This window comes from Marmota flaviventris, chromosome 10, assembly GCF_047511675.1.
Source record: "Marmota flaviventris isolate mMarFla1 chromosome 10, mMarFla1.hap1, whole genome shotgun sequence".
NCBI classification, from domain to species: Eukaryota; Metazoa; Chordata; class Mammalia; order Rodentia; family Sciuridae; genus Marmota; species Marmota flaviventris.
In genome coordinates this window covers 34,462,889-34,478,062 of record NC_092507.1, presented here as the reverse complement: position 1 = coordinate 34,478,062, position 15,174 = coordinate 34,462,889, and the positions used below count along the sequence as shown (strand labels likewise).

Below are 15,174 nucleotides of genomic sequence, written 5' to 3'. Positions count from 1 at the left end.
CTTTGCTCTATCCCATTCTGGCTTCCCCTATGTACTACAGGTTCTGCAGAGCATGGGTTGGTTGTGCTTTGTGCTTTGTCTGCTCTGTGGCTTTCTGGCTAAAGGCCTAGGTGTTCTACTGACAGGCTGAAGGCCTAGGTGTGTATGACTAGAGGTGAGGGGAGTTTCCTCCAGTACTAAGCTTATTGATGGAAATGCAAGTTAAGGAGAGGGACAGCTCTGTGACCTCCTGCCTCATGCCCCAGCACCATGACGGTTTCATACACCCTCAAAGTGGCAGAGGCACGCTTTGGTGGCTTCTCCAGCCTGCTCCTTCGCTGGAGGGGAAGCATCTACAAGCTCCTCTACAAGGAGTTCCTACTCTTCATCGCTCTCTATGCTATGCTCAGCATGGCCTACAGGTGAGGATGGGTCTCAGGGCTGGCCTATGGGGGTGGAGGCTGTCTGTCCACCTCCCTCCATCCCAGGCCTACACTTGACCATCCCAGGTTGCTGCTGACCCAGGAGCAGAGGCATGTATATGCACAGGTGGCCCGATACTGCAACCGCTCTGCAGATCTCATCCCTTTGTCCTTTGTACTGGGTGAGGCCCCATTAGTTTTCCCTGGCTGTGTTCCCTAATCTTTGGGTTGAGCTGACAGCTCTGAGTAGCACAGCTTAGAGTCAGCCTGAGCAGGTACAAGCTAGGTGCTGAGGGCTGGGTCCAGGGTTTCTCCAAAGCAAGGCCCTGCCTATCACCTGCTGCACCCTCACTCCACACAGGCACAAGACACCTGTGGCCTCACAACTCCCCTCTTGGTACTGGAAGGGAGCTGGAGAGAGGTGACAGCCCTTTCCCCACCCTCATGGGTAGCAGGTCTTGGAGTCTGGTCTTAAACTCCCACTTCCCCAATTCCTTGGAAGTCTGCATTTCTTCTTTCTCAGTGGTGGGACCAGAGGAAGAGGCAGTGCTCACTGTCCTAGCCTGCCTGCCCCAGCCAGGATGTGATTCAGAGCCTGCTGGGAGCCCTCTGGGAGGGAGGGCTCTGTGACTCCCAGCCCCTCCATGTTCCCTCTTTTCCCCACTACTCATGGTGGCCCACCAGGTTTCTACGTGACTCTTGTGGTGAACCGCTGGTGGTCCCAGTACACAAGCATTCCTCTGCCGGACCAGCTGATGTGCGTCATTTCAGCCAGTGTGCATGGCGTGGACCAGCGTGGCCGGCTGCTCCGCCGCACTCTTATACGTTATGCCAACCTGGCATCGGTTCTGGTGCTGCGCTCAGTGAGCACGCGCGTGCTCAAGCGCTTCCCCACTATGGAGCATGTGGTGGACGCAGGTGCGTGGTCTGTGGACCTCTGTGTGGGCCTGGCGCACGGGCTGGTTGCAGGTGTCAGGCTCGGGGAATTCTCAGGTCAGGGCTTTCCCAAGAAGGCGAGATCTGATCTTCAGAAGGTGCTTCAGGATCCTGGTTTGGCCGAGTTGAAATCGCTGGGTACACAAGGGAGGGCAGCCATATAGTGGAACAGTAGCCTCCCCTGGCGGTCGAGAATGTGTCTTGCACCCACCCACTTCATCTCCACAGGTTTCATGTCCCAGGAAGAGAGGAAAAAGTTTGAGAGTCTGAAATCTGACTTCAACAAGTATTGGATCCCTTGCGTCTGGTTCACCAACCTGGCAGCCCAGGCCCGCAGGGATGGGCGAATCCATGATGACATTGCTTTCTGTCTCCTTCTGGAAGTGAGTTAGCCTAGGTCCAGGTCCCTTGGCCCTCCTCTAATTTTGGTACTTATCACTTAAATGTCTCCAACTAAGTACCACATGCTTTTAGAAGCACATACCTATAGCTCATTTAGCCTCATTCACAAATCAGGGAACAGAAACTAAGTGGAAAAGCTCAAATCTCGCAGCTAGTTAGCATAGGTAGAATTCATTCTAAGACCTTTTAGCTTCAGGGCCTGTGGTTTCCAGGACTTTGAAAGATTGCTTCCCATCATAGGCACCCCAGCCTAATAACACTTGAGAGTAGGTCCAGCCTCAGGCCTATTCAGGCCTGCTTTGTTCTGGGTTCCCCTATTCTCTTCCTAGTCTTCCTCCTTCTCCTCTGCTGACCTCCTCTTCCTGCTTTTCCACCAGGAGCTGAACAAATACCGTGCCAAGTGCAGCATGCTGTTTCACTATGACTGGATCAGCATCCCCCTCGTCTACACCCAAGTAACTGCCTTTCACCTCCCCAGTCCCAGTGCCTATTGCATGTTCTGTGTTGGGTGTGAGATACTGAAGAAAATTAAGAGATGGTCCTTGCCTGGGCCAATTCTGTTCAGTGAAGCTCTGAATAGCCAAGAGCTCATCTTCAAAGCCTCCTTCCAACCTACCAAGATGACCTTATCCTGCTGGTGCTGCTACCCCATTGCATGTTTAATTACTTATCAGACTCCTCCCAGATTCGCAGGGGCAGGGATGGCATTTCTTTTCTTCTTCTTTTTTTTTAAAATATTCTTTTAGTTGTAGATGGGCACATGTGGTGCTGAGGATCGAACCCAGAACCTCACATGTGCGAGGCGGGGGCTCTACCACTGAGCCACAGCCACAGCCCAGGGATGGCATTTCTCTGTGTGCCATTGCACCATACTCCGCCTGGCTTTCCCTTCTCCAGGTGGTGACCATAGCTGTATACTCCTTCTTTGCCCTCTCCCTGGTTGGTCGCCAGTTTGTGGAGCCAGAGGCAGGGGCTGCCAAAGAGCCTCTGGAGCCAGGCCAGAAGCCAGCACCAGCACTGGGAGACCTGGACATGTATGTGCCTCTCACCACACTGCTGCAGTTCTTCTTCTATGCTGGCTGGCTCAAGGTGGGCACTACAGATGGTCATACCAGACCTGGGCCCTGGGTCTACTCCAATGTTGGGGGTAGAGTGGGGGCTCTAACTCCAAAAAACACTATCTCTGCATCCTACAGGTGGCTGAACAGATCATCAACCCCTTTGGTGAAGACGATGATGATTTTGAGACCAACCAGCTCATAGACCGAAACTTGCAGGTGAGGTGGGAGTAGATCCAGGGGTCAGTTCTTTGACTTCCTCTCCTAGTCAGCTCTCAGCCTGGATGTGGAGAGGAGAGGAAGGTCCTTGTGACCTGCTGCCACCCTTCTTCTGGTCCAGGTGTCCCTGCTATCCGTGGATGACATGTACCAAAACCTGCCCCCTATGGAGAAGGACCCATACTGGGATGAGGAGCAGCCACAGCCACCCTATACTGTGGCCACAGCGGCAGAGACGCTGAGACCTTCTTTCCTGGGTTCCACCTTCAATCTTCGGTGAGTGGCAGCTGCTGGCCAAGGCTGGACTTGCTTGACCCAGCAGGCTGGTGCCAAGTCCGTGGTCACCCTCTGGGCCACTAATATATCCAAGCCCTCGACTCTGCCCTTGGCCTAGTCTGGCCTCAAGTTTCACCTGGTTCACTTTCATGTCCACAGTATGAGCGATGACCCTGAACAGAGCCTGCAGGTGGAGGCATCCCCGGGGTCAGCCCGGCCATCGCCCGCAGCACAAACGCCGCTGCTCAGTCGCTTTCTGGGAGCAGGAGCGCCCTCCCCAGCCATAAGTCTCCGGAACTTTGGCAGGGTGCGTGGCGCCCCAAGGACCCCGCATCTGCTGCGTGTCCGGACCGAGGAGGGAGCAGACCCAGAAGCCGCTGGCTGCATTGAAGAGGAGGCCATGGAGTTGGGGGAAGAGGCCCTGGGGCATTGAGACCTTTATGCCTGTCCCGCCCCCACCTCCAGCCACTCCCACCTTCCCTAGTGCAGGCCGCAGCCGCGCCCCGCCCCCACCCACCCCCCCACTTACAGCAATTTTTCCTGTGGTCCTTGAGCAGAATTCAGGGGCCATCTTTAAGAAAAGATGGTGGGAAGTGCCAAGTGTGGAGAACTACAGTCCAGGTGCAAAGATTAGATTCCTCCTTGCCTGGCAATGGACCTAAGCCAGTGGTCTTTAAGTCAAGCATCACCATCACTGCCTTGAGAGACTGTTAGGCACCGCACCTACCTCTTTAGATGCATTGGATTTGATATGGGGCTCAAAAAGTGACATTTTTAGCTGGATGCAGTGGCACAAGTCGGTAATCTCAGCACCTGGGGAGACTGAGGTAGGAGGACCCCAAGTTCAAACCCAGCCTCAGTGATTTAGGGAGGTCATAACAACTTAGTGATACAGTCTCAAAAATAAACTGCTGGTAATGTAGCTCAATGGTAAAGCCCCACTGAGTTTAATCCCCTAGTAGCCTCCTCCCACCCCCACCCCCCAAAAAATAAGGAGGGCATTTCTAACAAGTTTTTAGATGATGCTGTGCTGCTGGTCTGGGGATGACAGTGAATCATGCATGTTTGGAAAGATAACTTCCTCACCCTGACAACCTAACTCATTGGGAAGGGGTGGTCAGTATGTGTGCCAGAAAACTTTGCTCTAACTGTAAAGTTGTTGTTGAAAATGAGAATATATTAATTACTTGTGCAGATTGAATTGGTATGTGCAAATTAGATGTAGTTCATGAAATGAGTTTGGGAGGGCTGAAGATATAGCTCAGGTGGTAGAGTGCTTGCCTTGCATTGCATGCACAAAGGCCCTGGGGTTGATACCCAGCACCCCCCCCCAAAAAAAAAGGGGTTTGGGAATATGCCCTGGAGACTGATTAAACTGATTTGAAACAGTCATATGCCACCCCACCCACCCCAGACCTTTTTTTTTTTTTTTTTTAAGAGTCTCTCACTCTCTTAAAGAGAGGATTTTTTTAATATTTATTTTTTAGTTTTCGGCGGACATAACATCTTTTTGTATGTGGTGCTGAGGATTGAACCCAGCGCCCCCCGCATGCCAGGCGAGTGCACTACCGAGAATATTAAAAAAAAAATTCTCTTTAAAAAAATATAGTGAACAACAAAACTGTTATGGCTGAAGAATTACTACCAGAAAGCTGGGAATATAGCTCAGTTGGTAGAGTGCTTGCCTCACATGCACAAGGTACTGGGGTTCAATCCCCAGCACCACCAAAACAAAAGGGAAGATGATTACTGAATGCATTTCTCTTTTTTGAGCCTCTAGAGATTGAACCCTGGAGAGCTCTGCCACTGAGTTATATCCCCAACCCTTTTTTGAGACAATGTCTTGCTAATTTGCCCAGGCTGCTCTTGAACTTGCCAGCCTTCCGTCTCAGCCTCCCTAGTGGTCAGAACTATAGATGTGTGCCACTAGGCCTTGCAATACTGAACACCTGTTTCCAAATCAATTTTTTAAATTTTTAGGCATTGAGGTTGGACCCAGAGTCTCTTTACAAGCCCAGTTCTCTTCCTTTTTATAAGACAAGGTTTCTCTAAATTGCTGAGGCTGGCATTACAACTTATGATTCTCTCACCTTGGCTTCAGATTACAAGCATGTTCTCCAAATCTATAATGTGGAGACATAAAGAACACCACAATGATAGCTATTTGTTCAGAAGGCATTTGAGGTTTCATGGGAGATATTCTTGCTCCACGGTGACAATCATCATCTATAGAGGACATAGATGGTGAGCAGGTACATTTAAGACCCGCCAAAGAACATAGTGATATTTTTGTTGGATTATAGATAGAAGAGAGGAGGAGGAAGTTGAATACTGGCTACTTGGGAGGCCGATAGAATTCCAAATTCCAGGGCAGCCTGGGCACTTTAGCTAGTCTCAAAGCAGGTCTGGGAATACAGATCAGGAGAGTGTTTGCCTAATGTGTGGGAGGACCTGTTAGATCTCCATTACCCTGCAAAAGGAAAAAGGCGCAGGAAATGCTAAATGTTGCATTGCTATGCTTGAAACATAACTCAGTAAACTTTAGTTATTAAGGTAGTGAATTAAGATGAAATATTAGGTGAGAAAGCAGGGCCTTGTTTCACCAGAGCCAACAGTAAGGTTTTAAAGAGTTATTAGGTTTTGTCTTGTCCTTAAGAGCAGTTTTTGTACCCAGAAGAGGTTTTTCTCCTGATCCACCTTCCAATCATCTTTTTTGGATTTTAGGCTTTTTTATCTATTAAAATATTAAAATAGGTACTTTAGGGGACTGAGGTTGTGGCTCAGTGGTAGAGCGGAGCTTAGCTCATTTGAGGCCCTGGGTTTGATCCTCAGCACCACATAAAAATAAAGGTATTTTATCCAACAACTAAAAAATAAATATTAAAGAAAAAAATATGTACTTTAGCCAGGTGTGGTGACACATGCCTGGAATTCCAGTGACTTGGAAGGCTGAGCAGGAGAATCACAAGTTCAAGGCCAGCCTCAGCCAACTTATCAAGACCTTGTCTCAAAAAATTAAAAGGGGCCTGGGTTTGTGGCTCAGTGGTAGAGCGCTTGCCTAGCCATGTGTAAGACACTGGGTTTGAGTCTCAGCACGGCATATAAATAAATATAAGGGCTGGGGATGTGGCTCAGTGGTTGAGCACCCCTGGATTCACTCCCCAGTACCAAAAATAAATTAATTTTAAGGAGAGAGGGGCAGCTGGGTTGGGGATATAGCTCAGGGGCTAAACACCTCTGGGTTAGATCCCAGAACCAAAATAAGTACTTTAGCTGGTGCCTATAATCTCCACAAAGGGATGCAGAGGCAGGAGGATCACAGGGTTTGAAGTCAGTTGGGCAACTTGGTGAGACCCTCTGTCAAAATAAATGGTTTCAGGGGATGGGATTGTGGCTCAGCGGTAGAGCGCTAGCCTAGCATGTGCAGGGCCCTGAATTCAATCCTCAGCACCACATAAATGAACAGAATAAAGGTATTGTGTCCAACTACAACTAAAAAATATATATATATATATATATATATATATATATATATATAAATCTCCAGCAATGCAAAAATTATATGGAATCAAAATCTTAAAATTTTGCAAAGGGGGTAAGGGATTACAGTTAGAATTGAACCCAGTGCCTCACACATTAGGCAAGTGCTCTACCACTGAGCCACAACCCCAGACCACTAACCTATTCTTATATAATCTGTTCTCAGAAACACAGAAAACTCTATGAATACAACTTTAAGGTTTCTAGATCATCCATTTACCCAAGTTGTAAACCTGGCTGTAAGTAAGCTCAGCTTATGTGCTCAGCATGCATAAGGGCCTGACTATGATCCTCAGCATGATCTTAATCAAACCCTTACAACACAGGTCCAAACAGGAAAGGGTACAGTATCTTTTAAAATTCCCCAATAATACAGCTTCCATTGGGCCTGCACATGATATCTCTATGTCCACTGAGACCCAGTAAGAAACAATGGCCCTACTATAGAAATGTACAGTCCACACAACTCAATAGGCTGGGCCTTCAGGGAGATATGAGGCCAACGGGAACTCCACAGTGAGATGAACCTGGGTCAGGATAGAAGAAGGTAAGATGAGGGGCTCCACATTATCAACAGGAAAAAAGCCAAATTTCAGACAACATGAACATAGGACATAGAACAATAAACACCTTTATTACATGAGCTAAGACAGAAGGGAGGAGGACTTATTTGCCCTTCCGGGCTTTGATTTTCCTCAGATAGAACTCCAACTCCTTGCCTTCTAGAACATAGCCATCTGCTCGGCCACACTGTCCTGGTCTTGATGCAATGCAAGCTGTAAGAGATTATGTGGCCCTTAGTGAGTGAGAAGAAGCCCCACCCACCTACATATATCCTCTGAAAAGATCCACGTTGTCTGGAATCCTGGGGGCAGGCATGAAGCCCACTGTCTCCTCAGATACACTTTATCATCACTTCAAGTCAGTAGCAGAACTGGACAAAGTTTTCATCACTGAGACAGCCCCCTCAATGCCTGGGCTTCAAGGATATGTGGATATACCCTTCCTACCCACAATTTTACATTTCACCTTCACACCAAGGTCCAATTATCATTAAACTCCCCTGATGAACCTTTTAAATAAACATGCCTGCAGTCAATCAACGGAGGGCACACTGCATCTTTATGACTCCCATTTCCCCAATACAACAGCCATCTCACCAAGAAGCTTGCCCTGCTGGAACTGCTCCTCCAGAAGAGTGCTGATCTTAGCATTCTTCTTTCTTTCATCATACTTCTTTTGAATTTTCTTAGACCGCTTTTTGTTTAATATTTCTTCCTCCTCAGGAGTCTGAATAAAAAGGACACATATGGATTAGTTCAGGGAAGTCATCAGAACCTTCTTCAGCCCAATACCTGCCCTCCTCAGCATTAAAGGCATTCATCTCTCTCCCTTCAGCAGCAGAACTGGACAGAGTTTTCATCACAAGAAGGCTCAAGTCAGGCAGCCCTCCCCCTAACCCACACAGGGAGTAGCACGTACCAGCTTGGCCCCCTTCTTGCGGCCCAGGGGCAATGCATAGTGGGATTCGTACCACTGTCGGTATGGTGTGCTATCAATGAGCACAATGCAGTTCTTCACCAGGGTCTTGGTGCGGACTAGCTCATTATTGGATGCATTGTAGACAACATCAATGATCCTTGTTTTCCGAGTACAACCTGCTCACAAGAGAAATTCAGAATCAAGTCATATAAACCAAGGGCCAATTGGCCTTCCCTTCCCTTCCCAAGTAGGCACAGAAGGAGGGAACTCTACTTCACTCAGCCATGGTCATCAGCTCCTCCTCCACAATCCCATCTTTTCCTAGAGATGTTTGACAACCACCCTCTAAAGATCAGTTCCAATCCCTCAGGATACAGGCAGAATAGTCGGGATGGAAAAAACTCTCTTGCTACCTCAAGGTCTTTCAGCAAAGAGGAACTTCCAAGTGCTTTGCTCCAGAGTATGCAGTTCTCTTCTAAAAACACTTACAAAAGCTTAGCCAGGCTTAGGTGTTAAGTTTCCACCCACTTCTGAAGGGCCCCACTCACACTCAGAGCCCCAGGAGAAGTTCCCCACATCCAGCCTCAAAGCACGATACTTCTTGTTGCCTCCTCGAACTCTGACAGTGTGTATCCGACGCGGTCCAATCTGCAGAATACAAGGAAACAAGAACTAGGTTATCAAGGAAAGCAAGACAAGTAAGGGAGGGGAACCTGGGCTCAAAGGAGGTAACTGTCAGTGTAACTATGACAAGTCCTTCCACTGGCAAGTGGCACACAGGTGACCAATACGGCCACAACCACGCCTAAGGATACTTTTTTCATCATTCTAGTTACCAGAGAAAAACCTGAGACCCAACACAAGAAATGCCCACCCTTCCCAGAACTGATAAAGTCGCTGCAGGCAACTGTCTCTATCAGACAGTAAACTCGGGGACCAAAGTCCATAGACCATGCATCAATTTAGCATTTATTCAACATATAAAGGTAGGGAGGCCGCGCAGTCCCTAACATCAGAACCCAAGAAAATCCACCACCTCACAGACCCGAGTACGTAACACAGTAGGGAGAAGCGACCTTTCAGGCAATAAGGCCCAAGCACGCACCTACCTTAGTGTTGGCAGCAGGGCGTCCCAACTCATACTTCCGCTTCTTGTGGTAGGGCTTTCTCTTGCCCCCAGTCTTGCGGCGCTTGTGCCAGTTATCCCGAGAGATGCCTGTATGTGGAAACGGGGACGGAAGCTTGAACGGCTGGGGCTCGGTGCCGGTGACTCACACGCTCCAGACCTCCCGCGTCCGGCGGGCCGCACGCTCAGCTCTCCAAGGTTGGCTTCCCCACTGCTCAGTCGGCAATGTGCAGCATTACCAAAGTGTCATCATACACGTGCGGCCCAGCCATTGCTCTTTCCCGCGGCAGCCATTTGATGCCGCTTGCACTCTGGCTCCTCCGTAGTACCCCCACCAAGCCCCTGGCACTCTAAAACCAACAGGCCACCCCCTTCACGGCTGATTGTGACCGGAGATCGTGGCGCCTCCAGTTCTAAACTCGCCGTGGGGCAGGATGGCGCTGGATTGAGGTCACCCCGGTCCTCAGCCCCAACTCAGAGGAACACTCACCCATGGCTCGGCGCCGGCTGGAAAGAGGAAACGCAAAGCTTCACGGTCCAGTTTGTGAGACCCTGCCCCGCCTCCTTTACGTCGCTTCCGGGCGACGTGACTTACGTCTGTGAGAGTCTAGCCAATGGCTTAACTCCGTCGACCCAGTGCTATTGGCCGCCTGCCTGTAGGCAGACTCGGGGAATGTTCCTGGGACAGTTTCGGTCGATTTGGAGGAGTTTAGGGCATTACTGAGCATGATTCTAATTCTGTTTTATTTTCTTTGGTGCCAGGGATTTAATTTAGAACCACTGAACCACTCCTCAGCCCTTTTTACATTTTATTTTTTAAAACGTAAGACAGATCGTTAAGTTGCTTAGGGCCTAGCTCAGTTGCTTAGGCTGATGGCTTTGAACTCGCGATCCCCCTGCCTTAGCTTTCCGAGCCGCTGGGATTACAGGCGGACGCTGTATTTACGTTTTTGAAAGATTAGTTTCAGAAGGTACTCCAGTGGTCTAGAATGAGTGGTACTGATGAGGCGGCGTTGGTAAAGGCTGGAAGGCAGTGGAGATAGTAGACTTCGGTTTTGTTTCCAAGGGTTTGGTGATAGGTACATGGGGGTGAGGGAGAAGGAGTCAGCAAAAAATTCTTTTAGTATCTCTTTTGTTCAGTTTGATGAATATTGGTGTCATTTAACAACACAGGGTAGGCTAAGTTAGCTGTTCTGGACGTGTTCATTTTTGAGATCTGAATGAATCATATAAATGGCAATGACAGGTAAGCTGAATATTCATGTCTAGTCATCCTTATAGAAGAGAGATAGACAGAAGGTGTTATTTCTGGTGCCACTTAATTACACTAAAATTCTATATCACCAATTGAAACTAATCTGACCTCCAGAAACATAGGAAGATAGATAATAGCCAAGTTTCCCAAACAGGCCAGTTTCAAATAGGCCCAGTGAAGTTCCCTTTGGTTTAATCCTTACCAAAAAGTAACCTGATGTTAACCAATCAATTATTTTTCTATGATTCTGTCAGTCCTTTTCTGCCTATAGCACCAACTTCTGCTCAGCTCATTGGAACACATTCTATTTTAGAGAATGAAGTGTTGCTCAATTCTAGAACTTCAAATAGAGCTAATTAAGGTCTTTACATTTGCTATTATTTTGTCTTTTGACACATGAAATACTGTGCTTTTGGGTTTTTTTTTTTTTTTTTGAAACGTTTAAAAATATAAAAGCCATTCCTAGCTCATGGGCCTTGTCAGTGAAAAGTGGTTTGCCAACCCCTAGCATTAAGAAATTGACAACTGGGTATGGTGGCACACACCTGTAATCCCAGTACTCAGGAGGCTGAGACAGAAGAATCATAAGTTTCAAGCCAGCCTCAGCATTTTAGTAAATCCCTAAGTAATTTGGCAAGACCCTCTTTAAAAATTTTAAAAAAGAAAAAGGGTTTGGGATTGAACCCAGTGGTAAAGTGCCCTGGGTTTAATCCCCAATACTGAAAGAAAAAAAGAAAGGTGACTGCCAGGCACAGAGGCTCTTACCTGTAATCCCAGCTATTCAGGAGGCTGAGTCAGGAGGATCAAAAGTTTGAGGACAGCTGGACAACATAGCAAAACTCTGTCTCAAACTTAAAAAGGTCTTGGGGTCGGGGATGTAGCTCAGTAGTAGAGAAGTGCCTCATGTGTGCTAGACAAGCACTCTGCCACGGAGTTACAGCTCTAGCCCCTTGATTGATTTTTATCAAAAACTATAAAGAGAATGGGAAGTTGAAAAATAAACAGTATGTAGACAATTATTTGAGAAGAATAACTTCAGAGGGGAAGATAAATTATATAGTGGCTACAGAGGAAGAATGCAGAGCAGAGGGGAAGTTTTATTTTTTATTTTATTTTTTTTAGTTGTTGATGGACCTTTATTTTATTTGCTTATTTATATGTGGTGCTGGGAATTGAATACAGTGCCTCACACGTACAAGGCAAGCGTTCTACCACTGAGCTACAACTCCAGCTGCAGAGGGGAAGTTTTTTAAGGGAGTAAACTGATGTATAGGTCCAACTACACTAAGCTCCAGATTCTCTCTCATTCCTCGGCAGGCAAGCACTCTACCACTGAGCCACATCCCCAGCCCTCTCTCTCTCTTTTGGAAGAGATTCAACATTATCCTTCTTTATCTTCAGTTTCCACTAGGTTTACAGTATATTCAGAATAAGATCAAAATTTCTTACCATGGCCTAGAAAACTCTGGGAGTATCAGGCCTCTGCTTTTCTCTTCAACTGGTCATCTACCATTCCTCTTACTCCAGGCATACTTACCTTGCTGTTCCTGTTTTCAGGCCTTAATGCTCTGACAGGAAAAGCTCTTCTCCCCAAGTGTCACACCCTGGGAGGAATTTCTTTCTTTTTTTTCTTAAAGAAAGAATTTTTTAATATCTATTTTTTAGTTTTCGGTGGACACAACGTCTTTATTTTACTTTTATGTAGTGCTTAGGATCGAACCCGGCGCCCCGCGCATGCCAGGTGAGCACACTACCGCTTCAGCCACATCCCCAGCCCCCTGGGAGGAATTTCTGAGCCTGCTTCCCCCTCCTTAGTACTGAGGATTGAACCCAGGGGACTCTACCATAGAGCTACATCTTTTATTTAGTTATTTATTTTTTAATAATTTCCATTATTTAAATTTTTTTCACAATACCTTTATTCTCTTTATTTTTATGTGGTGCTGAGGATTGAACCCAGGGCCTCACACATGCTATGCAAGCACTCTACCACTGAGCTGTAGCCCCAGACTTCCTTTTATTTTTTGAGACAGGGTCTTGCTAAACTGTTGAGGTGGGCCTTGAACTTGCAGTCTTCCTGCCTTAGCCTCTCAGGAAGCTGAGATTACAGGTGTGCATCAACCTGCATTCCTGTGACTGGCCTGAGCCTGATTCCAAAAGTAGCAACACTCATCTTTCTCTACCCATTTAATACTGCCTCTAATATTTTTCATGCTTATTATCTGTCTTCACCAAAATACACATGAGGGTAGAAACTAAATTCTAAAACATAGAATAGTGTCTATCATTTAGTAAATACTCAATATTAATATCTAAATGACACAAATATTTGAGCAATCTGTTGTTCTACTTACACTGTATTCACCCAGTTTTCCTATTAGATTTTGTAATACACCTTATTAATGCAATAAGTGGAAAAAACAACCACTTTGAAACAGAAAAAACACTTAACAAAATCCAGTACACTGCTGGGTGCAGTGGTTTATCCCTATAATCCCAGTAATTCAGAAGAAAGGTGGGAAAATTGCAAGTTATAGGCCAGCCTTGGGATTTTAATGAGGTCCTGTCTTAAATTTAAAAAAGGTAGTGGTGGCTGGAAATGTAGTTCAGCAGTAAAGCATCACTGGGTCCAATCCATAGTACTGCCAAAAAAAGAAAAGGAAAGAAATGCAATATGCTTTAGTTATAAAAACATTCAATAAACTAGAAACAGAAATTTTGGATGGAGCAAAGGGGAGGGGGATAGGAAAGATTGTGAAATGAGATGGATATCATACCTAGGTACATGTATGATTGCATGAATGGTGTGACCCTACTTTGGGTACAACCAGAGAAGTCAAAAATTGTGCTCCATTTGTGTTCAATGAATAGGAGAGTATTCTGCTGTTATGTATAACTTATTAGAATAAACAAAAAAGGGGAAAAAAAGACATAGTGTATTATTTTGGTTAGGAAATAAAGTATTGAAAACAATGTAAAAACAACTAGAAATAGAATTGAACTTCCTTGACCTGATAAAGACTGTCTACAGGTGGATGTGGTGGTGCACGCCTGTAATCCTAGTACCTTAGGAGGCTGAGGCAGGAGGATCATGAGTTCAAAGCTAATCTCAGCAACCTAATGAGACCTTGTCTCAAAATAAAAAATAAAAAGGTCTGGGGATGTGGCTCAGTGGTTAAGTGTCCCTGGGTTCAATCCCTGGTACCCCTGCCCCCAAAAAAGTATATAGTGATTCCCCAACTCTTAATACTAAAAACTACTGAATTGTACATTTTACATATTATGGTATATAAATTGTATCACAATAAAGTCATTTCTTTCACCCAGGATTCAACCCAGGAGCATTTTTACCACCAAACTAAGTTGCCAGCCCTTTTAGTAGTTTGAGACAAGGTCTTGCTAAATTGCTGATGCTGGCCATGCACTTGTGATTTTCTTGCCTTGGCCTCCCAAGTCATTGGATTACAGGTGTGTGCCACAGCATCTGGCTAGCTTTTTTCAAGGCCACAGAGTGCCATTTCTGTTAAGCTTGTGATTGGCCAAATTTTTGAATCCAGAAATCCAGAATGTGACACTTCAAATGTATACGATTCTCTTACTACAAGGTAGAAAATGCCCCTATTTTTCAATCAAAGGGAGGGATTGAGAATACAGCTTAGTGGTAGAGTACTTGTCTTGCAACATGAAGCTCTGGGTTGGATCCTTGGCACTGCAAAAACAAACAAAAAACCCAGGTTGAGGGCTAAGACCAGGTCCAGCCAACCCTATCATTCTCTGCTTTTTGTAGCAGCCTGCATAGCACATACTGCTTGCCATTCTCATACTGAGAGAATCCTAAGCACATAAATGTGGTTCCTGGGTTTAAAACCCTTCTTTGTGGATACCTCATTATTATTTAGTTCATACTCCATGACACAGAATCTGGTCCTTCATTTTGCAAACTACTCATGGCCTATGCTTGGACTCTCAGTCCAACTTCTCAATTTTCCAGGACCAAACTGGTGTTGCCTTTCAGATCTTCTTCTGTCTAGTAAGTCAAGTTTTTTTTTTGTTGTTGTTGTTGTTTTTGTATCAGGGATTGAACCAGAGGCTCTTAATCCCTGAGCCCTTTTTCAAACAGGGTATTGCGAAGTTGTTACAGCCTTAACAAGTTGTTGAATGGCTTTGAACTTGCAGTCCTCCTGCATCAGCTTCCCAGAGCTGTTGGGATTATAGGTGTGCATCACTATGCCAAGCTCAAGTGTTTTCTTGTGAGGGTTCCCAGACTCTTAAAGTGACTTGAGCAGACCATAGCAGAATACTACCTCTTCCCTACTTATAATTCCTGTCCCTTATAGTATACTGGAGCCTACTATAAATAGGCTACAAATAAGGTGGAGGTTGGAGTCTTCCACATATTACTGATACTAGATGTGGATTGACCTTTTTTTTGGGTACCAAAGATTGAACTCAGTGGCACTTGACCACTGAGCCCCATCC

At 46.2% G+C, this 15,174-nt stretch overlaps 2 protein-coding genes and 4 non-coding genes across 6 annotated transcripts; 1 reads left to right on the top strand and 5 right to left on the bottom strand.

Moving 5' to 3' along the window:
• Window positions 1–249: 249 nt before the first annotated feature.
• Window positions 250–3,725, top strand: Best4 (bestrophin 4). The gene is made up of 9 exons (XM_027937664.2): window positions 250–401; window positions 489–583; window positions 1,086–1,319; window positions 1,566–1,720; window positions 2,117–2,194; window positions 2,637–2,828; window positions 2,936–3,016; window positions 3,138–3,292; window positions 3,452–3,725. Exons 1-9 carry the CDS (start codon window positions 250–252, stop codon window positions 3,723–3,725), a joined length of 1,416 nt encoding a protein of 471 aa, XP_027793465.1.
• A 3,722-nt stretch (window positions 3,726–7,447) lies between these two features.
• Window positions 7,448–10,016, bottom strand: Rps8 (ribosomal protein S8). The gene is made up of 6 exons (XM_027937419.2): window positions 9,931–10,016; window positions 9,424–9,530; window positions 8,863–8,962; window positions 8,315–8,490; window positions 7,993–8,122; window positions 7,448–7,608 (listed from the first exon to the last, which is right to left on the bottom strand). The coding sequence occupies exons 1-6, from the start codon at window positions 9,932–9,934 to the stop codon at window positions 7,499–7,501; spliced, it is 627 nt and encodes a 208-aa protein (XP_027793220.1). The 5' UTR covers window positions 9,935–10,016; the 3' UTR covers window positions 7,448–7,498.
• Window positions 7,723–7,791, bottom strand: LOC114094574 (small nucleolar RNA SNORD38). Its single transcript, XR_003583079.1, has one exon. It is a non-coding gene; the product is annotated as a small nucleolar RNA SNORD38 (small nucleolar RNA).
• On the bottom strand, window positions 8,192–8,262 carry LOC114094575 (small nucleolar RNA SNORD38). Its single transcript, XR_003583080.1, has one exon. It is a non-coding gene; the product is annotated as a small nucleolar RNA SNORD38 (small nucleolar RNA).
• On the bottom strand, window positions 9,044–9,148 carry LOC114094576 (small nucleolar RNA SNORD46). The gene has a single exon (XR_003583081.1). It is a non-coding gene; the product is annotated as a small nucleolar RNA SNORD46 (small nucleolar RNA).
• LOC114094569 (small nucleolar RNA SNORD55/SNORD39) lies at window positions 9,619–9,698 on the bottom strand. Its single transcript, XR_003583075.1, has one exon. It is a non-coding gene; the product is annotated as a small nucleolar RNA SNORD55/SNORD39 (small nucleolar RNA).
• Window positions 10,017–15,174: the final 5,158 nt, after the last annotated feature.

What these genes read in the sequence shown, in the direction of transcription:
- Best4 (XM_027937664.2), top strand. Translation starts at nt 250, where the DNA reads ATGACGGTTTCATACACCCTCAAAGTGGCAGAGGCACGCTTTGGTGGC. An exon ending in ATGCTCAGCATGGCCTACAG is followed by an intron (nt 402 to 488) that starts GTGAGGATGGGT and finishes TGACCATCCCAG; the next exon opens with GTTGCTGCTGACCCAGGAGC. An exon ending in CTTTCTGTCTCCTTCTGGAA is followed by an intron (nt 1,721 to 2,116) that starts GTGAGTTAGCCT and finishes CTTTTCCACCAG; the next exon opens with GAGCTGAACAAATACCGTGC.
- Rps8 (XM_027937419.2), bottom strand. An exon ending in GCCCTGCTGCCAACACTAAG is followed by an intron (nt 8,963 to 9,423) that starts GTAGGTGCGTGC and finishes TGTATTCTGCAG; the next exon opens with ATTGGACCGCGTCGGATACA. An exon ending in CTTCTCCTGGGGCTCTGAGT is followed by an intron (nt 8,491 to 8,862) that starts GTGAGTGGGGCC and finishes TCTTGTGAGCAG; the next exon opens with GTTGTACTCGGAAAACAAGG.